The sequence below is a fragment of the Nerophis ophidion genome, linkage group LG09, assembly GCF_033978795.1.
Source record: "Nerophis ophidion isolate RoL-2023_Sa linkage group LG09, RoL_Noph_v1.0, whole genome shotgun sequence".
NCBI lineage: Eukaryota > Metazoa > Chordata > Actinopteri > Syngnathiformes > Syngnathidae > Nerophis > Nerophis ophidion.
Genome location: NC_084619.1, coordinates 22,546,204 through 22,568,053, shown reverse-complemented (window position 1 = coordinate 22,568,053; position 21,850 = coordinate 22,546,204). Strand labels below are relative to the sequence as shown.

General features: G+C 38.2%; 1 protein-coding gene across 3 annotated transcripts in view; it reads left to right on the top strand.

Annotated features, from left to right (window-relative positions):
- The window catches only part of sptlc3 (serine palmitoyltransferase, long chain base subunit 3), a 49,812-nt gene extending 29,589 nt beyond the window's left edge, over positions 1–20,223 (top strand). The window contains exons 10-13 of one of the 3 annotated variants that reach the window (XM_061910575.1): positions 10,104–10,230; positions 16,123–16,258; positions 18,233–18,362; positions 19,914–20,223. In XM_061910575.1, coding sequence (XP_061766559.1) covers positions 10,104–10,230; positions 16,123–16,258; positions 18,233–18,362; positions 19,914–19,976 — 456 coding nt within the window. In that variant the 3' untranslated portion in view covers positions 19,977–20,223. Of the gene's footprint in view, positions 1–10,103; positions 10,231–16,122; positions 16,259–18,232; positions 18,363–19,626; positions 19,877–19,913 lie in introns of those variants that run through there. The other 2 variants (XM_061910576.1, XM_061910574.1) reach the window with 2 other exon arrangements.
- Positions 20,224–21,850: the final 1,627 nt, after the last annotated feature.

The window sequence follows — 21,850 nt, the reverse complement described above, 5'->3', positions numbered from 1 at the left end:
AACTCAAATAATATTATATTATACAGAATAATTTTAGTTGTACATACAATAAACATTGCAAGTATAATTTAAATGCCACATGGACACCTCTTCGTTCGAGTTATTTCTTAAATAAAGTTAAAGTACCACAGATAGTCACACACACTAGGTGTGGTGAAATTACCCTCTGCTTTTGACCCATCCCTGGGAAGTGAGGGGAGCAGTGAGTAGCAGTGGTGGCCGCGCTCTGGAATCATTTTGGTGGTTTAACCCCCAATTCCAACCCTTGATACTGAGTGCCAAACAGGGAGGTGATGGGTGCCATTTTTATAGTCTTTGGTTTGACTCGGCTGGTTGAACTAGGGCTGGGCGATATGGCCTTTTTTTAATATCTCGATATTTTTAGGCCATATCACGATACACAATATATATCTCGATATATTGCCTTAGCCTTGAATGAACACTTGATACATATAATGGCGTGGCGCAGTGGGAGAGTGGCCGTGCGCAACCCGAGCGTCTCTGGTTCAAATCCCACCTAGTACCAACCTCGTCACGTCCGTTGTGTCCTGAGCAAGACACTTCACCCCTGCTCCTGATGTGTGCTGGTTGGCGCCTTGCATGGCAGCTCCCTCCATCAGTGTGTGAATGTGTGTGTGAATGGGTAAATGTGGAAGTAGTGTCAAAGCGCTCTGAGTACTTTGAAGCTAGAAAAGCGCTATACAAGTACAACCCATTTATCATTTATAATCACAGCAGTATGATGATTCTGTGTCTATATTAAAACATCCTTGTTCATACTGCATGAATATATATACGCTCATTTTAAACTTTCGTGCAGAGAAGGAAGTCACAATTAAGTCAATTGACCAAAAGTGTGTTTATTAAAGTTATTAGCAGGTGACTTTTCAAATGATGCTACATATTAGCAGTAATGCTACTTTTGGCAGCAACGCTTGTGCCCCGCACTGGACAAATTAAAGTTGTCTATTCGGCATCTTCCCGTTTGAAGCCGAACCACCGCCAGATGATAGACCCCTGCTGTTTATCTTGGGAATTAATTGTTCCTTCATTCGCACCTTTTTTCTCTCGTATTACCACTCGCACGGTTTTGCTAGCATCACAGCTAACGTTACCCAGTCTGCTACCTCTCTGCTCCATGAGGGCGTATACGTATGTGACGTATGACCTGAAAGTATGTGATGTGTACGTTTGTGCGCTTGCTGTCTATGAGAAGGAGACTCAAGGAGTGGGAAGAGCCTGTAGTGTAATGCCCGCAGCTAAAAGCAACTGCGTGAGAACGTATAATCGAATATCACGATATAGTCATTTTCTATATCGCACAGAGACAAACCCGCGATATATCGCTTAAATCGATATATCGCCCAGCCCTAGTTTGAACTCACGACCTACCGATCTCAGGGCGGACACACTAACCACTAAGCCATTGATACAATAGTGTTTCTTCACCTTCTTTATAAAGAGTTGGCAGTCACAACTTTATTTGGTCCCATGGTGGATTATTTTGCAGCCGTACTCAGTAAAAAAAAAAATGCAGAGACTAAATCAACTACACGTGTTGTATTGCACTAAAACTGAGACATTTTTTGGGGTTAGAATTGAAATAAAAAGAGGACTCACATAATAACTGAAGATCTGTTTTGATTTGTTGTTTTGCTCCTGCTTGTTTTGGATGTGCGCTGAAACATTAGTAATTGTGTTTGTGTCTGCGGCTGAGGGAAAGGCTCTTAAGCTGTCACTCCACACCCTAAACGGACATCGATGTTCCTCCTCCGACGTGTTGGCCCTTCTGGTGATATTGGTCACACTAAAATCCTGTGGTGAAAATCCCACGTCTTAAAACGAAAACAGATGTCGCTTTGATTCAGGATCCCGCGTTTAAGCATTTCCCCTTAAATCCCTTCCCCTCACATGTGCACGAGGAAGCCTCAGCCGCCGCCCAGTGGGGACAGATGGCAAGAGTGTAAGTGGTGTCCAGACAGCATCTCCAACGACGTGTCTTTGCCCCCAACCGCTGGCCACTGAACATTCCGAGCCTGCTCAGAGTCAGCTCCGACCTCAAAGCACTTAACACACACTGACACACTCCAAGGACGAAAGATCAGAAAGATTTCTGACAGTCCTGCGCCTCACATATTCACAACCAGCAGCAGAAGCTATCTCCTGCTGACATGTAGAAATAATGAGCACGACAGGGTCCGTTCTGGCTCATTGCGGCATCAGTTTGTCCCTAAAGTAGAGCTCTAACCCCCTGCGAGCACAGCGCAGAAGCGGTTCCAGAGCTCATTTATGTACAGAAGTTGGTCATCTTTGCTGTCATGGTTGATCCTCAGGTGTAGCGTGTGCATGGCCATCGGCACCCTCTGGTGAATATGTTGGAGACCTTCATTTCTTCCATTATCTCACAGAGTGAGGGCCCTATTCTCCCATATGCTAATGCAGTGGTTCTCAAACATTTTCATCAAGTACCACCTCAGAAAACACTTGGGTCTCTCCAAGTACCACCTTAATGACGAACATTTAAACACAAGAACGTAGTAGGCGGAAGTATTCATTAAAAACAAGGCAGCATGACTTAACAAGTTGAAAAACTTATTCGGGTGATACCATTTAGTGGTCACTTGTACGGAATATGGTCTGATTTGTGCTATCTACTAATAAATGTTTCAATCAATCAATCAAAGCGGTTTTATTTAAAGTTATAGTACCACTGATAGTCACACACACAAATTAGGTGTGATAAAATGACCCTCTGCATTTAAACTATCCCATTGTTCCACTCACTGGGAGGTAAGAGGGGCAGTGAGCAGCAGCGGTGGCCACGCTCGGGAATCATTTTGGTGATTCAACCCTCAATTCCAACCCTTGATGCCGAGTGCCAAGCAGGGAGGTAATGGGTCCATTTTTATAGTTTTTGGTATGACTCAGCCAGAGTTTGAACTCACGACCTACCGATCTCAGGGCGGACACTCTAACCACGAGGCCACTGAGCAGTTTTTTTTTCATGGAATATTTATATCAATCTCAATTTAATAACTAAATTGTATGGTGGCCACTGTAACATTACATACAGTTTGAACAGTAACACTGTGTTAGAATATAGGAAAATAAAACACTGTACTTAAATATTGAGTCAAATCATTGGTACTTTAACTTTATATAAAATCTGTCTGTGTTGTAATTGTTTGTTTTGGCGTCGACTACGGCCATAGTAGTTGGATTAACGACTTTCATAAAGGCTGATAAACCCTTTAACGGTTCGATTCATTACAATATTTAATTGATTTTTTGGCGTACCGTACCACCAGATAGAGCCTGTGTACAACAGTGGTCAATGTATCACAGTTACAAAAAGTGCACAACTATGTGAATTCTGGCTGTGCAGAATTCTCCCACTTGACTTAAGTCTGTCATTGCGTGCCTTCATCCAAGATAAACACTTTGAGTGGAGCAAGATTAAAATGTGGTATTCCCCTGTCAAATCGGGCCTCTAGCGTATTCTCCCATCGATTTTAGTACTTTTCCTACGAGCCTCTGAGGTTGCAGTAAATCCAGCGCTCCAAGAAGGTGAAATATTATATTGCATTTAAAGTCTGCATATATACAGTACATCACACGTAAAAAACTGATGAAGAAAGCTTATAGAATCAAATCTATTCTTAACGCAACAATGTGCATTTAGATTTTTCAGTTTAGTTTCAGTTTATTTCGAACATGCATACCATACAGTGTAATGCATCACACAATTCCAGTTATTTCATCACAGCATGTCCGAAAAGGAGTAGGAAGAAGCAGCGCTTATTTAATCCTACCCATATTCATACTGTAGCAATTTTATCCAATTTCCTTGTTCTCTGTAACAGAAGAGTACACGAGTAAATAATATACCATAGTAAGCAAACAAATATTAAGTATATAAATAATCTTTGTCTCAATAAAAAAGGATTCAAGATGTTCATCATAATTTTTGTTCTGTGTACTTTGTGAACACTTGTAGTTTGAACAGTCTCTTGAACTAAATCATATTGGTGCTTTGGTTAATCCATTCCATAATTTAATTCCACATACTGATGTACTAAAGGTTTTAAGTGTTGTACATACATACAAATGTTTTAAATTAGATTTTTCTCTAAGGTTATATTATATCCTCTTTTGTTGAGTAGAATTGTTGCACATTCTTGGGTAGCAGGTTATAGTTTGCTTTCTACATAATTTTAGCTGTTTGCAAATGCACCAAATCCTTGCATTTCAATAATTGTGATTTAATAAAGTGTTTGTATGTTCTCTACATTCAACATTATGTATTATTCTAATTGTTCTTCTTTGATAGTCAATTCAGAATGGTCCTTTTTAGTCTCATCTGAATGGATGTTTCCATTTGTCTTAATTGGAATGATCAGAATATATTTTATATTTTTCTGGAACCTTCTTTTGTCATTTTATTATGTGTGCTATACATTGCATCCATACTTAAGTTGCAATGTAATGTTTCACCTTCCCGAGGCGCTGGACTTATTGCAGCTTTAGAGGCACTTAAGAGCAAAACTGCTTAATGAATTCTGGAAAATGCACATCTAAATGCTTCACAGCAGAAAGGGACCATGCCTTTATCGGCTTAGTTTGAACATTCTGGTGCTAATGAACGTTCAATGCATCTGGGCCATGATCATTGAACTTTTTGACTGTTTGATAGAAAATACATATGTGATGTAGCGTCTATTACTTATTATTTTTTTATCGGTAATATCAAGCTCAGCTGTCACGAGCTTAAGGCCCTCTGATGCATCATGTCTTCACAAACAGTACTAAGTCTTCACCTCAGAAATAACATCAGGGTGGTTATAATAATAAGTCACACAAAGTTTTATCTACAGATTATTATTCACATCCAGCCAAGAATAAGATGCTTTGTTGTCTGTACAAACACATTACATCACTATGGCGACAGATGTACACATTGCAAGCACTGCCTGGATTGATGCAGCTTTTTAAAAATTTAAATTTTTGAGTGTTATATATTTTCATGGATTTCAATGACATCCAAAAGTTTTAATTAAACTGCATGATCTACAAATTTACAGTAGCTTCCAAAACTAGTGTGATGGCAAAGTTGCCTCATTAGTCATGTCTTTCACGATTTACTCATTTTTGCAGAACTTAGGCAGGGTGGGTACGTCCACAGGCTGGATGAGAGAATATGAAAAAGGGAAACATGCGTAACTTCATGCTTGTAAAAAAAACAAAAAAAATAACATTTACGAGCAAATGGGATAATGGGGCGCTTAGTCTTTTAGGCCCCTATTCTGCCCTGTATTTAAGTTAAAAAAAAATTTTTTTAAAAAGCTGTGCAATTGCGCAGATTTTCTGGTCGCAAAACATTCTCCCCCTCGACTTTGGTCTGTCTCAAGCAACCCTTAAAGGTAGGTGATTCCTGTCAAATATGGGCTTGTGAGTATTCTCCCATAGACTTAAGTACTTTTGCTCCCAGGTGCCTGAGGCTGAAATAAGCCCAGCGCCCCAAAAGGTTAAACAATACAGTATATTGCACCTACAGTTTGGATGTAGCGTACATCACACATAATAAAATAATAAAATATTTTACTGTATTCATACATATACAGTCATGGGTAAAAGTTTACATACACTTGTGAAGGACATAATGTCATGGCTGTCTTGAGTTTCCAATGATTTCTACAACTCTTATTTTTTTGTGATAGTAATTAGAGAGCATACTTGTTTGTCACAAAAAACATTCATGAAGTTTGGTTCTTTTATGAATTTATTATGGGTCTACTGAAAATGTGACCAAATCTACTGGGTCAAAAGTATGCATACAGAAAAATACATTATTAATTTGGGTGATATAGAAAATTTACAATCAAATAAAATTAGCTTCACGGCATGGCCTCTTAATTTCATGCAAGTGATTATGATTGACGATACGTGCTGACTTCTTTGAGCCCATTTAAATAAGGCTCATGCGATGCAGTCATTAGACTCGGTTACAAACGCAATAATGGGAAAGTCAAAGGAACTTAGCACAGATCTGAAAAAAATTAATCATTGACATCATTGAACATTGAACAAATCAGGAAAGTCACTTGGAGCCATTTCAAAGCAGCTTAAGGTCCCAAGAGCAACTGTGCAGACAAGTGTCCGTAATTATAAAGTGCATGGCACAGTTTTGTCACTGCCACGATCAGGAAGAAAACGCAAGCTATCACCTACTGCTGAGAGACAAGTGGTCAGGATGATCCAGAGTCTACTGAGAACCACCAAAAAGCAGGAAGCTGCTGGAACACAGGTGTCAGTGTCCACAGACAAGCGTGTTTTGCATCGCCATGGACTGAGAGGCTACCGTGCCAAAAGGAAGCCCTTGCTCCAGAAGCGACAGCTTAAGGCTCGTCTAAAGTTTGCTGCTGATCACATGGACAAAGATAAAACCTTGTGGAGGAAAGTTTTGTGGTCAGATGAAACCAAAATTGAGCTGTTTCGCCACAATACCAAGCAACATGTTTGGAGGAGAAAAGGTTTGATTGATTGATTGATTGATTGAAACTTTTTTTAGTAGATTGCACAGTTCGATTGATTGATTGAAACTTTTTTTAGTAGATTGCAGAGTTCAGTACATATTCCATACAATTAAACACTAAATAGTAACCCCCATATAAGTTTTTCAACTTGTTTAAGTCGGGGTCCACTTAAATCAATTCAAGGTGAGGCCTTTAATCCCAGGAACACCACTCCTACCGTCAAGCATAGTGGTGGTAATATTATGCTCTTGGCCTGTTTTGCTGCCAATGTAACTGGTGCTTTACAGATTAGATGGGACAATGAAAAAGGAGGATTACCTCCAAATTCTTCAGGACAACCTAAAATCATTAGCCAAGAGGTTGGGTCTTGGGCGCAAGTTGGGTGTTCCTACAGAACAATGACCCCAAAAACACGTAAAAGGAGGTAAAGGAATGGCTAAATCAGGCTAGAATTAAGGTTTTAGAACGGCCTTCCAAAAGTCCTGACTTAAACCCCGTTGACAACATGTGGACAATCCTGGAGAAACAAGTCCATGTCAGAAAACCTACAAATTTAGCTGAACTGCACCAATTTTGTCAAGAGCAGTGGTCAAAAATTCAACCAGAAGCTTGCCAGTAGCTTGTGGATGGCTACCAAAAGCGCCTTATTGCAGTGAAACTTACCAAGGGACATGTAATCAGATATTAACATTGCTGTATGTATACTTTTGACCCAGCAGATTTGGTCACATTTTTAGTTGACCCATAATAAATTCATAAAAGAACAAAACTTCATGAATGTTTTTTGTGACCAACAAGTATGTGGTCCAATCAATATTATCACAAAAAAACTAAGAGTTGTGGAAATTATTGGAAACTCAAGACAGCCATCACATAATTTTCTTTACAAATGTGTGTAAAATTTTGACCATGACTATATGTGTATATATATATATATATATATATATATATATATATATATATATATATATATATATATATATATATATATGTATATGTATGTATATATATGTATACATGTATACATGTGTGTATGTATATACATATATATATATATATATATATATATATATATATATATATATATGTATATATATGTATGTGTGTGTGTGTATGTAAAATAAAATTTATAAAACAGGAACTGATAAAATCATTAGATAAGAAACAACAACAAAGGTAGCTCAAATTTACAGTGAATAAGAAGTCAGGAATACGTTTGTTTTTAGTGTTGATTTGAAGACGGTAAATGAGTTCATACTGTGAAGGTCTGGGGGTAGTGTGTTCAAAACATGAGGGGCTGAGCAGCTGAAAGCTCGGCCTCAATGGTAAACAGTCTAGATTTGGGGACAGTGAGATGGGCGGGTGATGAGAATCTTGAGGAACGTGTGGGTGTGGCAACATGGAGCAGGTCTGAAAGAAATGATGTGGAAAAGTTATGGGTAGTTTTGAAAGTGAGAATAATTATTTTAAATTGGATACAGTGTTTGATGAGTAGCCAGTGGAGTTGCTGCAGAACAGGGATGACATGCTGGATTGAATGGGTTCTAATGATTATCAAGGCAGCAACTTTTCTGGAGTAGTTTGTAAAGTGACTTGTGAAGGAGATCAAACGGAAGAGAGTTGCAGTAGTCCAGGCAACAGATGACAAGGCTATAAACCAGTATGGCAGCAGTAACACAAAATGATAAAAGGAACTTCACGAAAACTATCAAATCTATTTTGATTGCTTCAATAGAGACACTTACAAACATCCATTGAGATGAGGATAAAAGGACCATAATGCTACTGATTACTTTTTACAAATTGCACATTGTTGTCTCGTAAGTACAACCACAGCAGAAGGTTACCTTGTGTATATCAGCCAAGTTTGAACATCCTTGTACTAACGGACTTAACAATGGTGTCATCTAGACCGGGGGTCAGCAAACTGCGGCTCTCGAGACACATGCCCTAGTGCAGGGGTAGGGAACCTATGGCTCTAGAGCAAGATGTGGCTCTTTTGATGACTGCATCTGGCTCTCAGATAAATATTAGCTGACATTGCTTAACACGATAAGGAATTAATAATTCTGCTGGTAATCACAGTGTTAAAAATAAAGTTTAAATTATAAAACATTCTCAACTATCCATTTTCTATTGCGCCTGTTCAAGAAGTCGCATCAATGGTAAGAAATATTATATTTATTATTGGTTAGCTTTAGAATAACAATGTTATTGAAAAGAATAAGAGACTTATTATACTTTAAAAATGTTGGTCTTACGTAAAAATGCACACATTTAGTTGTATTCATCCATCCATCCATCTGTCCATTTTCTACCACTTATTCCCTTTGGGGTCGCGGGGGGTGCTGGTGCCTATCTCAGCTACAATCGGGCGGAAGGCGGTGTACTCCCTGGACAAATCGCCACCTATATGGCTCTCACGGAAATACATTTTGAAATATCTGGCTTTCATGGCTCTCTCAGCCAAAAAGGTTCCCAACCCCTGCCCTATTGGCTCCCTGGACCTCTTTCAGAGATGTGTGAATATGGAAAAAGATGAAGAAAAAAATATCTTTGGTTTTAATATGATTTCTGTAGGAGCACAAACCCAAACCTTTCTAATTGTTCGAAATCCCGCTGTTTGCTATACATGCTTCACTGATTAGAGTATTTGGCAAGCACTGTTTAGTCCTACTAATTTCAGCAATCCTTAAACTCATTGTAGTTTGTTTACATGTACAACTTTCTCCGATGCTGCCACAGAAATACATGTTTTATGCCACGCCTTTGTCTCATTTTGTCCACCGAATGTTTTGTACTGTGATTCACAAAGGTGAGCTTTGTTGGTATTATTGACTTGTTGGAGCGCTTATCAAGCATGTTTGGTCAGTCCACGACTGCAAGCTAATCGATGCTAACATGCTATTTAGGCTAGCTGTATGTACATATTGCATCATTATGCCTCGCTTTTGTAGGCATATTTGAGGTCATTTAATTTCCTTTACTTATGTCTTTTGTGCATTTAATTTATATTTGCATGTATTTTGACATATCTGTATGTATTTTTGATAGTTGTTTGTGTGCATCGTTGTTCCAGACCACAGCAAACGTTTCCCAGCTTGCAAAGATTGTAATACATCCATTAGAAGAAGACAACCTGCCGTTTGCTTAAACTTGGACACATTCTAGAGCCAGTCATTTCCGGGAGTTATCCCATCCTCTGAGAAGCCCCCCATTTTACTAATGATTTCCGTTGTTGCAAAAATGTGTAGAATAAAAATTAAAATACAAAATTTTGGCAGCCTTTGATAGTAGGCTAATATAGACCCTTATATCATGTGATTCCTTCATTATAACACTTATATCAGACTTTTAATTGTTGTGGCTCCAGACAGATTTTTTTTTTTTTTGTATTTTTGGTCCAATATGGCTCTTTCAACATTTTGGGTTGCCGACCCTGATCATTGAATTATATGACTATATAATAGAAAATATGTATACATAAACTTGAGAATAGGGCCCTAGGTGAATATTTTTTGTAAAATATCATGTTCAGTGACCGACATGTCATCAGAACTTTCATTGCAGGACCTGGTAGACTACCTGCGCAGCCGGTCCCACAGCGCCATGTACACCTCGGGCATGTCTCCCCCTATAGCTGAGCAGATCTTACGGGCCATAAAGTGCATCACAGGGCAAGATGGAAGTGAAGAGGGTAAGTACTTTACCATCTCCGTACCCATACGATATGAATACTATCTCCCTGTCTTTATGTAAACCTTTACACCTGTGTGTAATTTTTATGGAAACAAAGGCAATCTGAATCCAGAGGACTGTACCAATGTTAGCATTAGAAGTAAGTTCAGACCCGCAGGGGAAGACAAACAGCTGCTCAGTCCGAAAATGTGGTAACAATTACCAAGGGTCTGCAGGGGTAGAAAGAAGAGGGGGGTTGGAGTACCCGAGCACACGTGACCCTCACATAGAGGAAATCATTTTCATGTGTGTTTTAAGGAACCGTGGACCTCTGAATAGTTTCTGCTTTAATGGTATCAGACACGAGGGCAGAGAATTGGTCATTAGTTGCAGTACCACCAAAGAACCAAACCCCCCATACTAGGCTTGCACAGGTAGAATGCAACCAAACTCATGCCTAATAAGAATAAAAACAAATAAAAAGGTCACCAGAATACTTCAGGTCATTGACAGTGCAGCTTTAGTTCTGCCGTGCTTTAATTAATATGACAGACCATAATCAGTATGACGGACTAGACTATAAAATATGCAGTCTTGTTAGTGTCTGGCTGTGAACCAAGCATGCCTTGCATCTCACGTAGCTCAATGAAATAACTGCTGAGACCTGTCCTCCAGCAAAAAACAATGACTCCAGTGTCCGACAGATCACTCGTAAACAAGACGTGTTCATTTATCTCTGTGCCTGCGCCACATTAGTTTCATTCTGCTCCGACTCCGTCTTCCTCCGTTTTTCTCCCCAACGTTGAATTTCACACTTGACAGCAAACGGGCGGCAAGAGGTCAGAAACATGGAGGAACTCCGACAAAGACAACGTCACACACTGTCCGAGCACTCCTCCTGATTTCTGGATGTAGCATCAGATTTTTGAGTTTTCTTGGCCTCCACTTCCCCTTTTTCCTTGTCTTGTCCTTTGGTCTACAAAACGAAGCACGTGCATCTGTGCTTGTTGCCTGCATGCTCTTGTGTTTTCCCGCATCGAAGATTAGAAGATTTTAAATGTTCTCGTCCACCCCTTACAATCTGTTCCCAGGTAATCAGAGGCAAACAAAACCCGGCTCCAAGATTGAGCCACGTAGCTTGCTGGCTCGTTAAGGAAGACGGGGGCGGTAAAAGGCAGGCCGGGGGGGTATTTGGCCGCGAAGGCGCCCCCGCCGGATTTGATTTGTTCCTAATTCCCTACCTGAAATACATGTGACACTTAAAGCATTAAATGTGTTTACTTGTGCGTTTTGTGTAAAAAATAAAAATAAAATGTGTACAATCTGCTAGGGCTCTCAGTCTGGCAGAACGCGAGTCCACACAGCGTGCCCGTCTGCGGGAAAAAACTGAACCATCTGCTGCTGCAGCTGAGTTGTAATCACCATCAACTTCATAGGGGAGGCTGCTCAGGCCCAAATGGAGGTGTAGGACTCACATAATAAGATAAGAACTCACAGTGCGTTAGATACCACTGATAGCTGACCGACAACACGTCTTTGGACTGATCTCTCTTGACTGCGTCCGTCTTGACAAAAACTTTAAAATCATGATGTTACGGATGATTATTATATTATTATCCTGTATGTTGCACTAAGCTGCATTGTAAAACTTGCGAGCAAGCCTCATCTTCTTTTCTTCATTGCACCGGTCGCCCTGGGGCTGAGGGGTCCCCACATCTGCGGGCCCCTCCAAGGTTTCTCATTGTATCCCATTGGGTTGAGTTTTTCCTTGCCCTGATGTGGGTTCTGAGCCAAGGATGTCGTTGTGGCTTGTGCAGCCCTTTGATGCCCTTGTGATTAAGGGCTAAATAAATTCACTTTGATTGATTGATTGATTAATTGATTGATTGATCTGGTAGGAGGTCACTGCTGCATAAGGCCCGGATGCGAGCGGAGTGTAACACCGAATATTTAATTTTTTTAATTACACTAAAAATTGTAGGAATTCTTTTTTAGTCCTTCAAGGGGGATCTATGATCAATAAAATCTACATGTAACACATTTCCTTGTGGTTTAGATCAGTTGTCCAGGGACTGGTCTGTGACGCATTTGCTTGCACAGAAAACATTATAGGATTAATAAATAACTGCATTTTCGTAGACCTAACATTGCCTGTCCCACTAAACCAGCGGTCACCAACGCGGTGCCCGCGTGCACCAGGTAGCCCGTAAGGACCAGATGAGTAGCCCACTGGCCTGTTCTAAAAATAGCTCAAATAGCAGCACTTACCAGTAAGCTGCCTCTATTTTTTAAATTGTATTTATTTACTAGCAAGCTGGTCTCGCTCTGCTCGACATTTTTAATTCTAAGAGAGACAAAACTTAAATAGAATTTGAAAATCCAAGAAAATATTTTATAGACTTGGTCTTCACTTGTTTAAATAAATTCATTTTTTTAATTTTTTTACTTTGCTTCTTATAACTTTCCGAAAGACAATTTTAGAGAAAAAATACTACCTTAAAATGAATTGGGATTTTTAAAAACATATACAATGTTCAAGTAAATTTATTTTTTTTATTGTAAAGAATAATAAATAACATTTTAATTTAATTCTTAATTTTAGTTTCTGTTTTTTTGACAAAGAATATTTGTGAAATATTTCTTCAAACTTATTATGATCAAAATTCCCAAAAATTATCCTGGCAAATCTAGAAAATCTGTAGACTCAAATTTAAATCTTATTTCAAAGTCTTTTGAATTTCTTTTAAAATTTTTGCTCTGGAAAATCTAGAAGGAATAATGATTTGTCTTTGTTTTGAAATATAACTTGGTCCAATTTGTTATATATTCTAACAAAGTGCAGACTGGATTTTGACCTTTTTAAAACATGTCATCAAAATTCTAAAATTGATATGAATCAGGAAAAATTACTAATGATGTTCCATTAAAAATGTATTTAATTTTTTCCAAAAGATGCAAATTAGCTAGTTTTTCTCTTCATTTTTTTCGGTAAAATTTTTAATTTTTTAAAGAGTCGAAATTGAAGATAAACTAGGTTTCAAAATTTAATTTTCATTTTTTTCGTGTTTTGTCTTTTAAACCGTTTTCATCATTTATTCTCTACAAAAAACCTTCTGTAAAAGGAAAAAAAATGTACGACGGAATGACGGACAGAAATACCTATTTTTTTATTAAAGGTAAATTGTGCAAATTGACAATTTATCTAAATGTGTATCAAACTGGTAGCCCTTTGCATTAATCAGTACCCAAGAAGTAGCTCTTGGTTTCAAAACGGTTGGTGACCCCTGCACTAAACGCATCAGTAAGCTTGTTCATAGTTGTACAGTTCATATGGAAAGTATTCACAGGGCTTTGCTTTTACAGCCTGATTCCAAAATGGAATAAATTAATTTGTGTCCTCAAATTGACAATGTGAAAAGTTTTTTTTTAATTTGAATTTAACAAATGTATTAAAAATAAAAATAAATCACATGTACATAATTTTTTACAGCCTTTGCTCTATACTTAATTAATGTACCTTTTGCCAGCAATTACAGCTTCAAGTCACAAGCCACAAGCTTCGCACACCAATCTTTAGGCAATTTCACCCATTCCTCTTTGCCCATTTTTCTTTACAGCACCTTTTAAGTTCTATCTGGGGTTTTTTATCCAGGATGTCTCTGTACATTGCATTCATTTTCTCTTTATTCTGACTCGTCTCCCAGTTCCTGCTGCTGAAAAACATACTCGCAGCAGGATGCTGCTACCACCATGCTTCACTGTAGAAATGGTATTGGCCTGGTAATGAGCGGTGCCTGTTTTCCTCCAAACATGACGCCTGGCATTCACGCCATAAATATTTCTCTCATCAGACTAAAGAAATATGTTTCTTATTGTCTGAGAGTCTTTTCGGTGCATTTTGGCCAACTTTTTACAAAAAAAAGGGCGTACGTTTGCCCACTATACCATACTGGCCTAATTGGTGGTTTGCCCCGAGATGGTTGTCCTTCTGCAGGGTTCTCTTCTTTCCACAGAGAGATGCTGTAGCTCTGACAAAGTGACCATCGGGTTCTTGGTCACCTCCCTGACTAAGATGAATGTAGCAATGTACAGAAACATCCTGGATGAAAACCGGTATAGCTTGGTCGGTAGAGTGGCCGTGCCAGCAACTTGAGGGTTCCAGGTTCGATCCCCACTCCCACCATCCTAGTCACTGCCGTTGTGTCCTTGGGCAAAACACTTTACCCACCTGCTCCCAGTGCCACCCACACTGGTTTAAATGTAACTTAGATATTGGGTTTCACTATGTAAAGCGCTTTGAGTCGTTGGAGAAAAGGCGCTATGAAAATATAATTCACTTCACTTTTTCATCCAAGCTGATGGAGCTTGACAGGTTGTGCAAAGAGGGATGGGTTACAGTAGAACAAGTTAAAAAACAGAAAGTAAGCAGATATTAACAGAATATGAACAAGTAGATAAATAATCAATTTTCTACCACTTATTCCTCAAAATATGTTCCTGCCCACGTCAGCAGCCTAATGAGGAGCCTTTGTTTGCTTCCTTACTACTAAAAGACAAGTTGTTTTGTATGTTCATTATTTTATTTTATGACAAAATTGTTCTTTGATTGCAATGAGAAAGATATGTTTAATATATCATAAGATTTTATGTTAAAATGAAATCAATAATTGTTTTTTTTGTGGTCCCCCTTATTTTGAAAATTATCAAAGTATCAAAATACATTTTGGTATCAATAACGGTACCAAAAATTCGTATCTGGACTACTCCACTACATACAGTGGGGCAAAAAAGTATTTAGTGAGCCACCGATTGTGCAAGTTCTCCCACTTAAAATGATGACAGAGGTCTGTAATTTTCATCATAGGTACACTTCAACTGTGAGAGGGAGAATGTGAAAAAAAAATCCAGGAATTCACATTGTAGGAATTTTAAAGAATTTATTTGTAAATTATGGTGGAAAATAAGTATTTGGTCAACCATCCAAAGGTCTCACTGATGGAAGGAGGTTTTGGTTCAAAATCTCACAATACATGGCCGCATTCATTCTTTCCTTAACATGGATCAATCGTCCTGTCCCCTTAGCAGAAAAACAGCCCCAAAGCATGATGTTTCCACCCCCATGCTTAACAGTAGGTATGGTGTTCTTGGGATGCAACTCCGTATTCTTCTTCCTTCAAACACGACGAGTTGAGTTTATACCAAAATGGATACATGGATGATACAGCAGAGGATTGGGAGAATGTCATGTGGTCAGATGAAACCAAAATAGAAATTTTTGGTATAAACTCAGCTCGTCGTGTCTGGAGGAAGAAGAATACTGATTTTCATCCCAAGTACACCACAGCTACTGTGAAGCATGGGGGTGGAAACATCATGCTTTGGGGCTGTTTTTCTGCTAAGTGGACAGGACGATTGATCCGTGTTAAGGAAAGAATGAATGGGGCAGTGTATCGTGAGATTTTGAGCCAAAACCTCCTTCCATCAGTGAGAGCTTTGAATGGTTGACCAAATACTTATTTTCCACCATAATTTACAAATAAATTCTTTAAAATTCCTACAATGTGAATTCCTGGGGTTTTTTTCACATTCTCCCTCTCACAGTTGAAGTGTACCTATGATGAAAATTACAGACCTCTGTCATCATTTTAAGTGGGAGAACTTGCACAATCGTTTGTTGACTAAATACTTTATTGCCCCACTGTATGTACGTCAATCTGTGATGTCACAAATGGCCCACTGTTAAAAAACTGCGTGCAAGCTTACAACCAGATGCATGAACTCTGACATTGTTTAACAGGAGTGTCCAATATAGGAACAACATTTATAAGTCAGAAAAGTAGAATTCATATAAGTTTTGTGAAAATATGTTCTAAATAAATCAAAACATCTCTCTCGCTTGATTTACCTGAAGGTATCAGACGCATTCGGCAGCTGGCGCAGAACACTCGATACTTCAGGGCCAAAGTGAAGGAGATGGGCTTCATCATCTACGGCAACGACGACTCCCCCGTGGTCCCTATCCTGCTCTATATGCCGGGCAAAGTAGTGTAAGGATGCTGCAGTCGACCAAGCACCACACTAACACAAGCACACATTGTTGACATACACAAGCCTCCTTCAGGCTGCAATGCACATCTTGTCAGATGAACTGTGCACGGACCCATTTTCAAGCATTAAACGCTCATGTCAGCGTTGTTTGTTGTCACGAGCAATTTTCAGCCACATCAGCGCGTTTCATGTTGAAGCGATTTGAACGCCTGCCACGGCCCACATTTAGAAGTTTCCATGAATCACTGGTGTGGACTGTTTGGGTTGACTCGTATCTGTGACTACTGAAGAAAAAACATCAGGTAGCTATTATGCAGAACCCACTCAGGTATAATGTGTCTTTTAGTGCATGTTGACGCGCACGAGCCCTGAGAAAGAGTTGCTGCATGATCACACAGCGAGGCAGTTCGGGTCTGTTTAGACGCAAAGATCCAAACACGAAGTGAAAAAGATATGTCAGTACTAGAATGCAGTGGTGGGCCGTCAGGGCCAGCAACGCCTTCTCTGTTGGCCAAACATAACCAGAAATCATGATCATAAATAATAATAAATGTATTTTTGTATTTACTTTCCCTAAATATCTGAAATTATTCTTATTCTCTTCATGGCATATTATGCTGTTTCCAGTGCTGTTTTAGGTTAGAGTTTGGATCCAATCAGAATTCAGCTACCTTATGTTGCCCAGCAGTACCAAATCTGCCCGAGGGCCTTCAGAATCAACAATGCAGGCATCCGTGCACTTTAAGTGAGCGGGCACACACAGTTGATAGACAATTGTGACAGCCAATAAGATCACGAGTTGTTGTCAGTAAGGCCTTTTAGCTGGCCTAAGGTTGAAAGTGACATTTATGCGTCCTGTGATTGGATACTCACCGGGACCTTTAGCGGATGAATTTGAGAACGCATACAGTTTGTAGACCGTTGCAATAGCCAATCAGATCACAGGTTATTGACAGTAGCCTATCTAGGTAGCCTGATGTTAACAAGACTGTGATTGGATACTCACTTGTCATTTACAAGTTGCAATTTAGCAGGAAGTGTTGTGTCATAACACACAAAAAAGGAAAACAAAACGTTGATTGGGTGGCAGATATATATTTGCAAGGCCATTTCCAAGAAGGATATTTAAAGAGATCTTACATCTTTGTGAGACGATGTCGGCCAACCCCGGAGGCTACCTCAGCTTTTCCGATGATGAAATGGGAAAATGCCCGCCATTTCCATTCGAATCAAACGACTACAAGGTGTACCACACGCATAGACAACGTCCAATGGGTACTACAAATTGTGAGATCAAATATTTGTACTTATTTTTTCACGTTTAATATTTTTTTTGCAATTCAAATTTTGACAGGACCATATAAGTGTTTTAATGGCTGATGCGGGTTTATAGATTTTTAAATGTGCCAGAAAATAACCCGTTTTGTACACTGTTGAGGTGATTCAATGAACAGTAGCGCATGAATGTGTTCCTGTATAATATTTCAAGCAATGGTCATGTGGTGATATAAATTATGGCCTTTTGAGAGGTAATCATTGAAGGCCTAGGTGGGAAACGCACGGCCCGCCCACTGCTAGAATGGGAGACCTCCACCACGTGGATCAGCACCTTATGGAGAGCTTCAACTTACATTGTATCTAGGAAATCAAAAGTGTTTGTTACAATGTTTACAAGCATGCACCTTTATCAGGATCTGTACTTAAATCTGTAGTGTTTATTTCACAAAGTAAAAGTATGGTGTTCATAGTGTTTGTGTAATTATACTAAAAAGCAAATAAACAGCAATGAAAGCATCGCCGCCTTGGCTGAGATAATAAAACAGTCAACAATAAACACAATTTGACCAAGAAGTAGTTTCACAGGAACACAATGCAAATGTATCTCTTTATAAAAATGTACAACGCACGTCGTTTTTACCTATTTTTTTTGTAGTGAACCAGAATATGTAACAAATGTTTGTTCCTCTGACCAGCGCTTTTGCTCGAGAGATGCTGGAGAGGAAAATTGCCGTGGTCGTGGTCGGATTCCCCGCCACGCCGCTTACGGAGGCCCGAGCTCGCTTCTGCATGTCTGCTGCCCACACCAAAGACATGCTGGATGAGGTATGTCTTTCTTGTCCTCGCTCAAATGTCCCATACCATACGACAATGTTTTTTTTATGTGTGTTTTGAAAAATTCATTACAGTAGTATCTCAACTTATGAGCTTTATCGGTTCTGTGACAGAGCTCTTAACTCAAAACTCTTGTATCTCAAATCAGCGATGCCGATTGAATGAATTGAAATCAATTTATTTGGTGTTTGGCCCCCCCAAAACAGCACCGTTTTAACATGCAACTTGCCTTTTAAAAGAAAAACTACCTTTTGAATAATACATGCTGTATAAAAACAGTACACTATAATGTAGCATGAACAACTGCAGTAGTTTTATGACGTAATGTAATAATAATGTACAGTACTTTGGAGAGGGGATGTCTATGGTATCTCCTTCCAGCTGCTTCTCTGTCAAACACACAATTGGCAGCTTTTTTATATTTTCATGGATAAATGTAAGCCATTTAGATGTTATTTTAACATCATTGGTTGACGTTAACATACTCTTGCTTTAGTGTGGTGCAGACTAGCAGTGATACGCTCAAATTGTCGACGTCATGCTCGGCCTTTTTGGGATGATTTCTTTATTTAATTAAATGACTATAATTATCCAATTCTTCTCACTTTTTTCCTTCCTCGTGTAGGAAAACAAATGTTTGTCCATCTCTAGCTATAAGCTAATGCTAGCAAGTAAGAGCAGATTGTTTTGGGTGGATCTTGGGTGGTGACATTTTCTACGCCAGCTAACGGCAGACATGCTTGTAATTTAAAGCATAACCATTAGCAAAGAAACACGTCTTATCTCAAAACATTCTTATTCTGACGTACTACTATATTTATTATGGGTTTCATTTGGCATTTTTCAACTACTTTAAATACATTTTAGAGGTCCCACAAAAGTGTGTTGCCCACATCCATCCATCCATTTTCTACCGCTTATTCCCTTTCGGGGTCGCGGGGGGCGCTGGCACCTATCTCAGCTCACAATGCCCCAAAATTCTATTTGTTAGCCCTATTGAGTACGCACCAGTTTGATTGTGTTTACAATAGCTTTAATGTTGATAAGCTGTGTTTATCCATGCTTGTCTCCGGCAGAGTGTGCGGCTCCAAGAAGGGCTGTTGCGTAATTTGTGTCCTTTAAACTGCAACTCTGTACTTACCCAACATAATGGATGCAGCAAATTATATGAGGAAAAATAGGATGAGGACACATTTTAGCAGCACTAGCATAGCTGTGTGAGCTAAAGTGCTAACATTGAGACTTGTTTTAACAGCAACACCATGCGAGGTTGGACTTTTCACTCGAGAACAGCAAAACAATCAAACTTCCAAATCCCACATATGCAGCTTTAGGTAGGAGGCTTTAATTTGGTCAGAGGCAATATTATATACATGAGCAAGGATCTTTTTCCTTAGTGTCACGTAATCCCATCTCTCAAAAGTACAATAATTAAGCCTTGATCATTTTTTTCTCAGGTTTGGAGGTAAAAAGTCTATTTTGCATAATAGGGAACCTTTTATCACAAACACACACAGACTGAGAAGCTTGCTTTGTCCTTAGGTACTGCACCACCTCAACCAAGTGGGAGATGATTTTGGTCTGAAATTCTCACGTCGGAAATAATCTTGCCCCGCCCCCAGTCCGACCTCAGCGTTGGGACGGAATTAGAGCCGGACGGCTAACCTGAAACTTGACCTCTTGGCTTCTCGGTGTCAAAACCGAAGTCAAGAATGTTACCAGTGGTTGGACGACAACAGCACGCGGGATGCAAATAAGACGCCAAGTACTTGATGGGGTTCCAACAAAAATCTCCTGACATTCTCTTGTATATATGATTTGTGGTGAAAATTAAAATTGTACTTTCACTGAATGAGAAAGGCCAGGTAATTTCACTAACTGATATTAGATCTGATATTAGAGCTGGACCAATAATACTTTTTTTTTCTAAAATAATTGTAAATACTGAGGGAGCCATATATAGTATAAATAAATGTATATGTATATATATTATTTTTTTCTTATATATATATATGTATGTGTATGTATGCATATATATGTCAATGTGTATGTTTATATATGTACATATGTGTGTGTATATGTATATATATATACATATCAATCAATCAATCAATGTTTACTTATATAGCCCTGCACGTACGTGTACATATGTGTGTATATATGTATGTATATATGTGTGTATGTGTATATATATATGTGTATGTATGTATGTATATATATATATATATATATATATATATATATATACATAGATATATATACACATATATATACACATATATATATGTATGTGTATATATATTCATGTGTATATATATGTATGTATGTATATAGGTATGTATGTTTATATATATATATATGTGTGTATATATTATATATACATATATACACACATGTATGTATGTGTGTATATATATGTGTGTGTATATATATATATATATATATATATATATGTGTGTGTGTGTATATATGTATATATATGTATGTATATATATGTATATATATATATGTATGTATATATATATATATATGTGTGTATATATATGTATATATATATATGTATGTATATATATATATATGTATGTGTATATATATATATATGTATGTATATATATATATATATATGTATGTATATATATATATATGTGTATATATATATATATGTATGTATATATATATATATATATATATGTATGTATATATATATATATATATATATATATATAGGGGGCTTCACGGTGGCAGAGGGGTTAGTGCGTCTGCCTCACAATACGAAGTTCCTGCAGTCCTGGGTTCAAATCCAGGCTCGGGATCTTTCTGTGTGGAGTTTGCATGTTCTCCCCGTGAATGCGTGGGTTCCCTCCGGGTACTCCGGCTTCCTCCCACCTCCAAAGACATGCACCTGGGGATAGGTTGATTGGCAACACTAAATTGGCCCTAGTGTGTGAATCTGAGTGTGAATGTTGTCTGTCTATCTGTGTTGGCCCTGCGATGAGATGGCGACTTGTCCAGGGTGTACCCTGCCTTCCGCCCGATTGTAGCTGAGATAGGCGCCAGCGCCCCCCGCGACCCCGAAAGGGAATAAGCGGTAGAAAATGGATGGATGGATGGATATATATATATATATATATGTATGTATATATATATATATACATATATGTATATATGTATGTATATATATATATGTATATATATATGTATGTATATATATGTATGTATATATATATGTATGTATATATATATATATGTATGTATATATGTATGTATATATATATGTATGTATGTATATATATGTATGTATATATATGTATGTATATATATATGTATGTATATATATACGTATGTATATACATATATATGTATGTATATATATGTATGTATATATATATGTATGTATATATATGTATGTATATATATGTATATATATATATATATATATATATATATATATATATATATATATATATATATACACACAC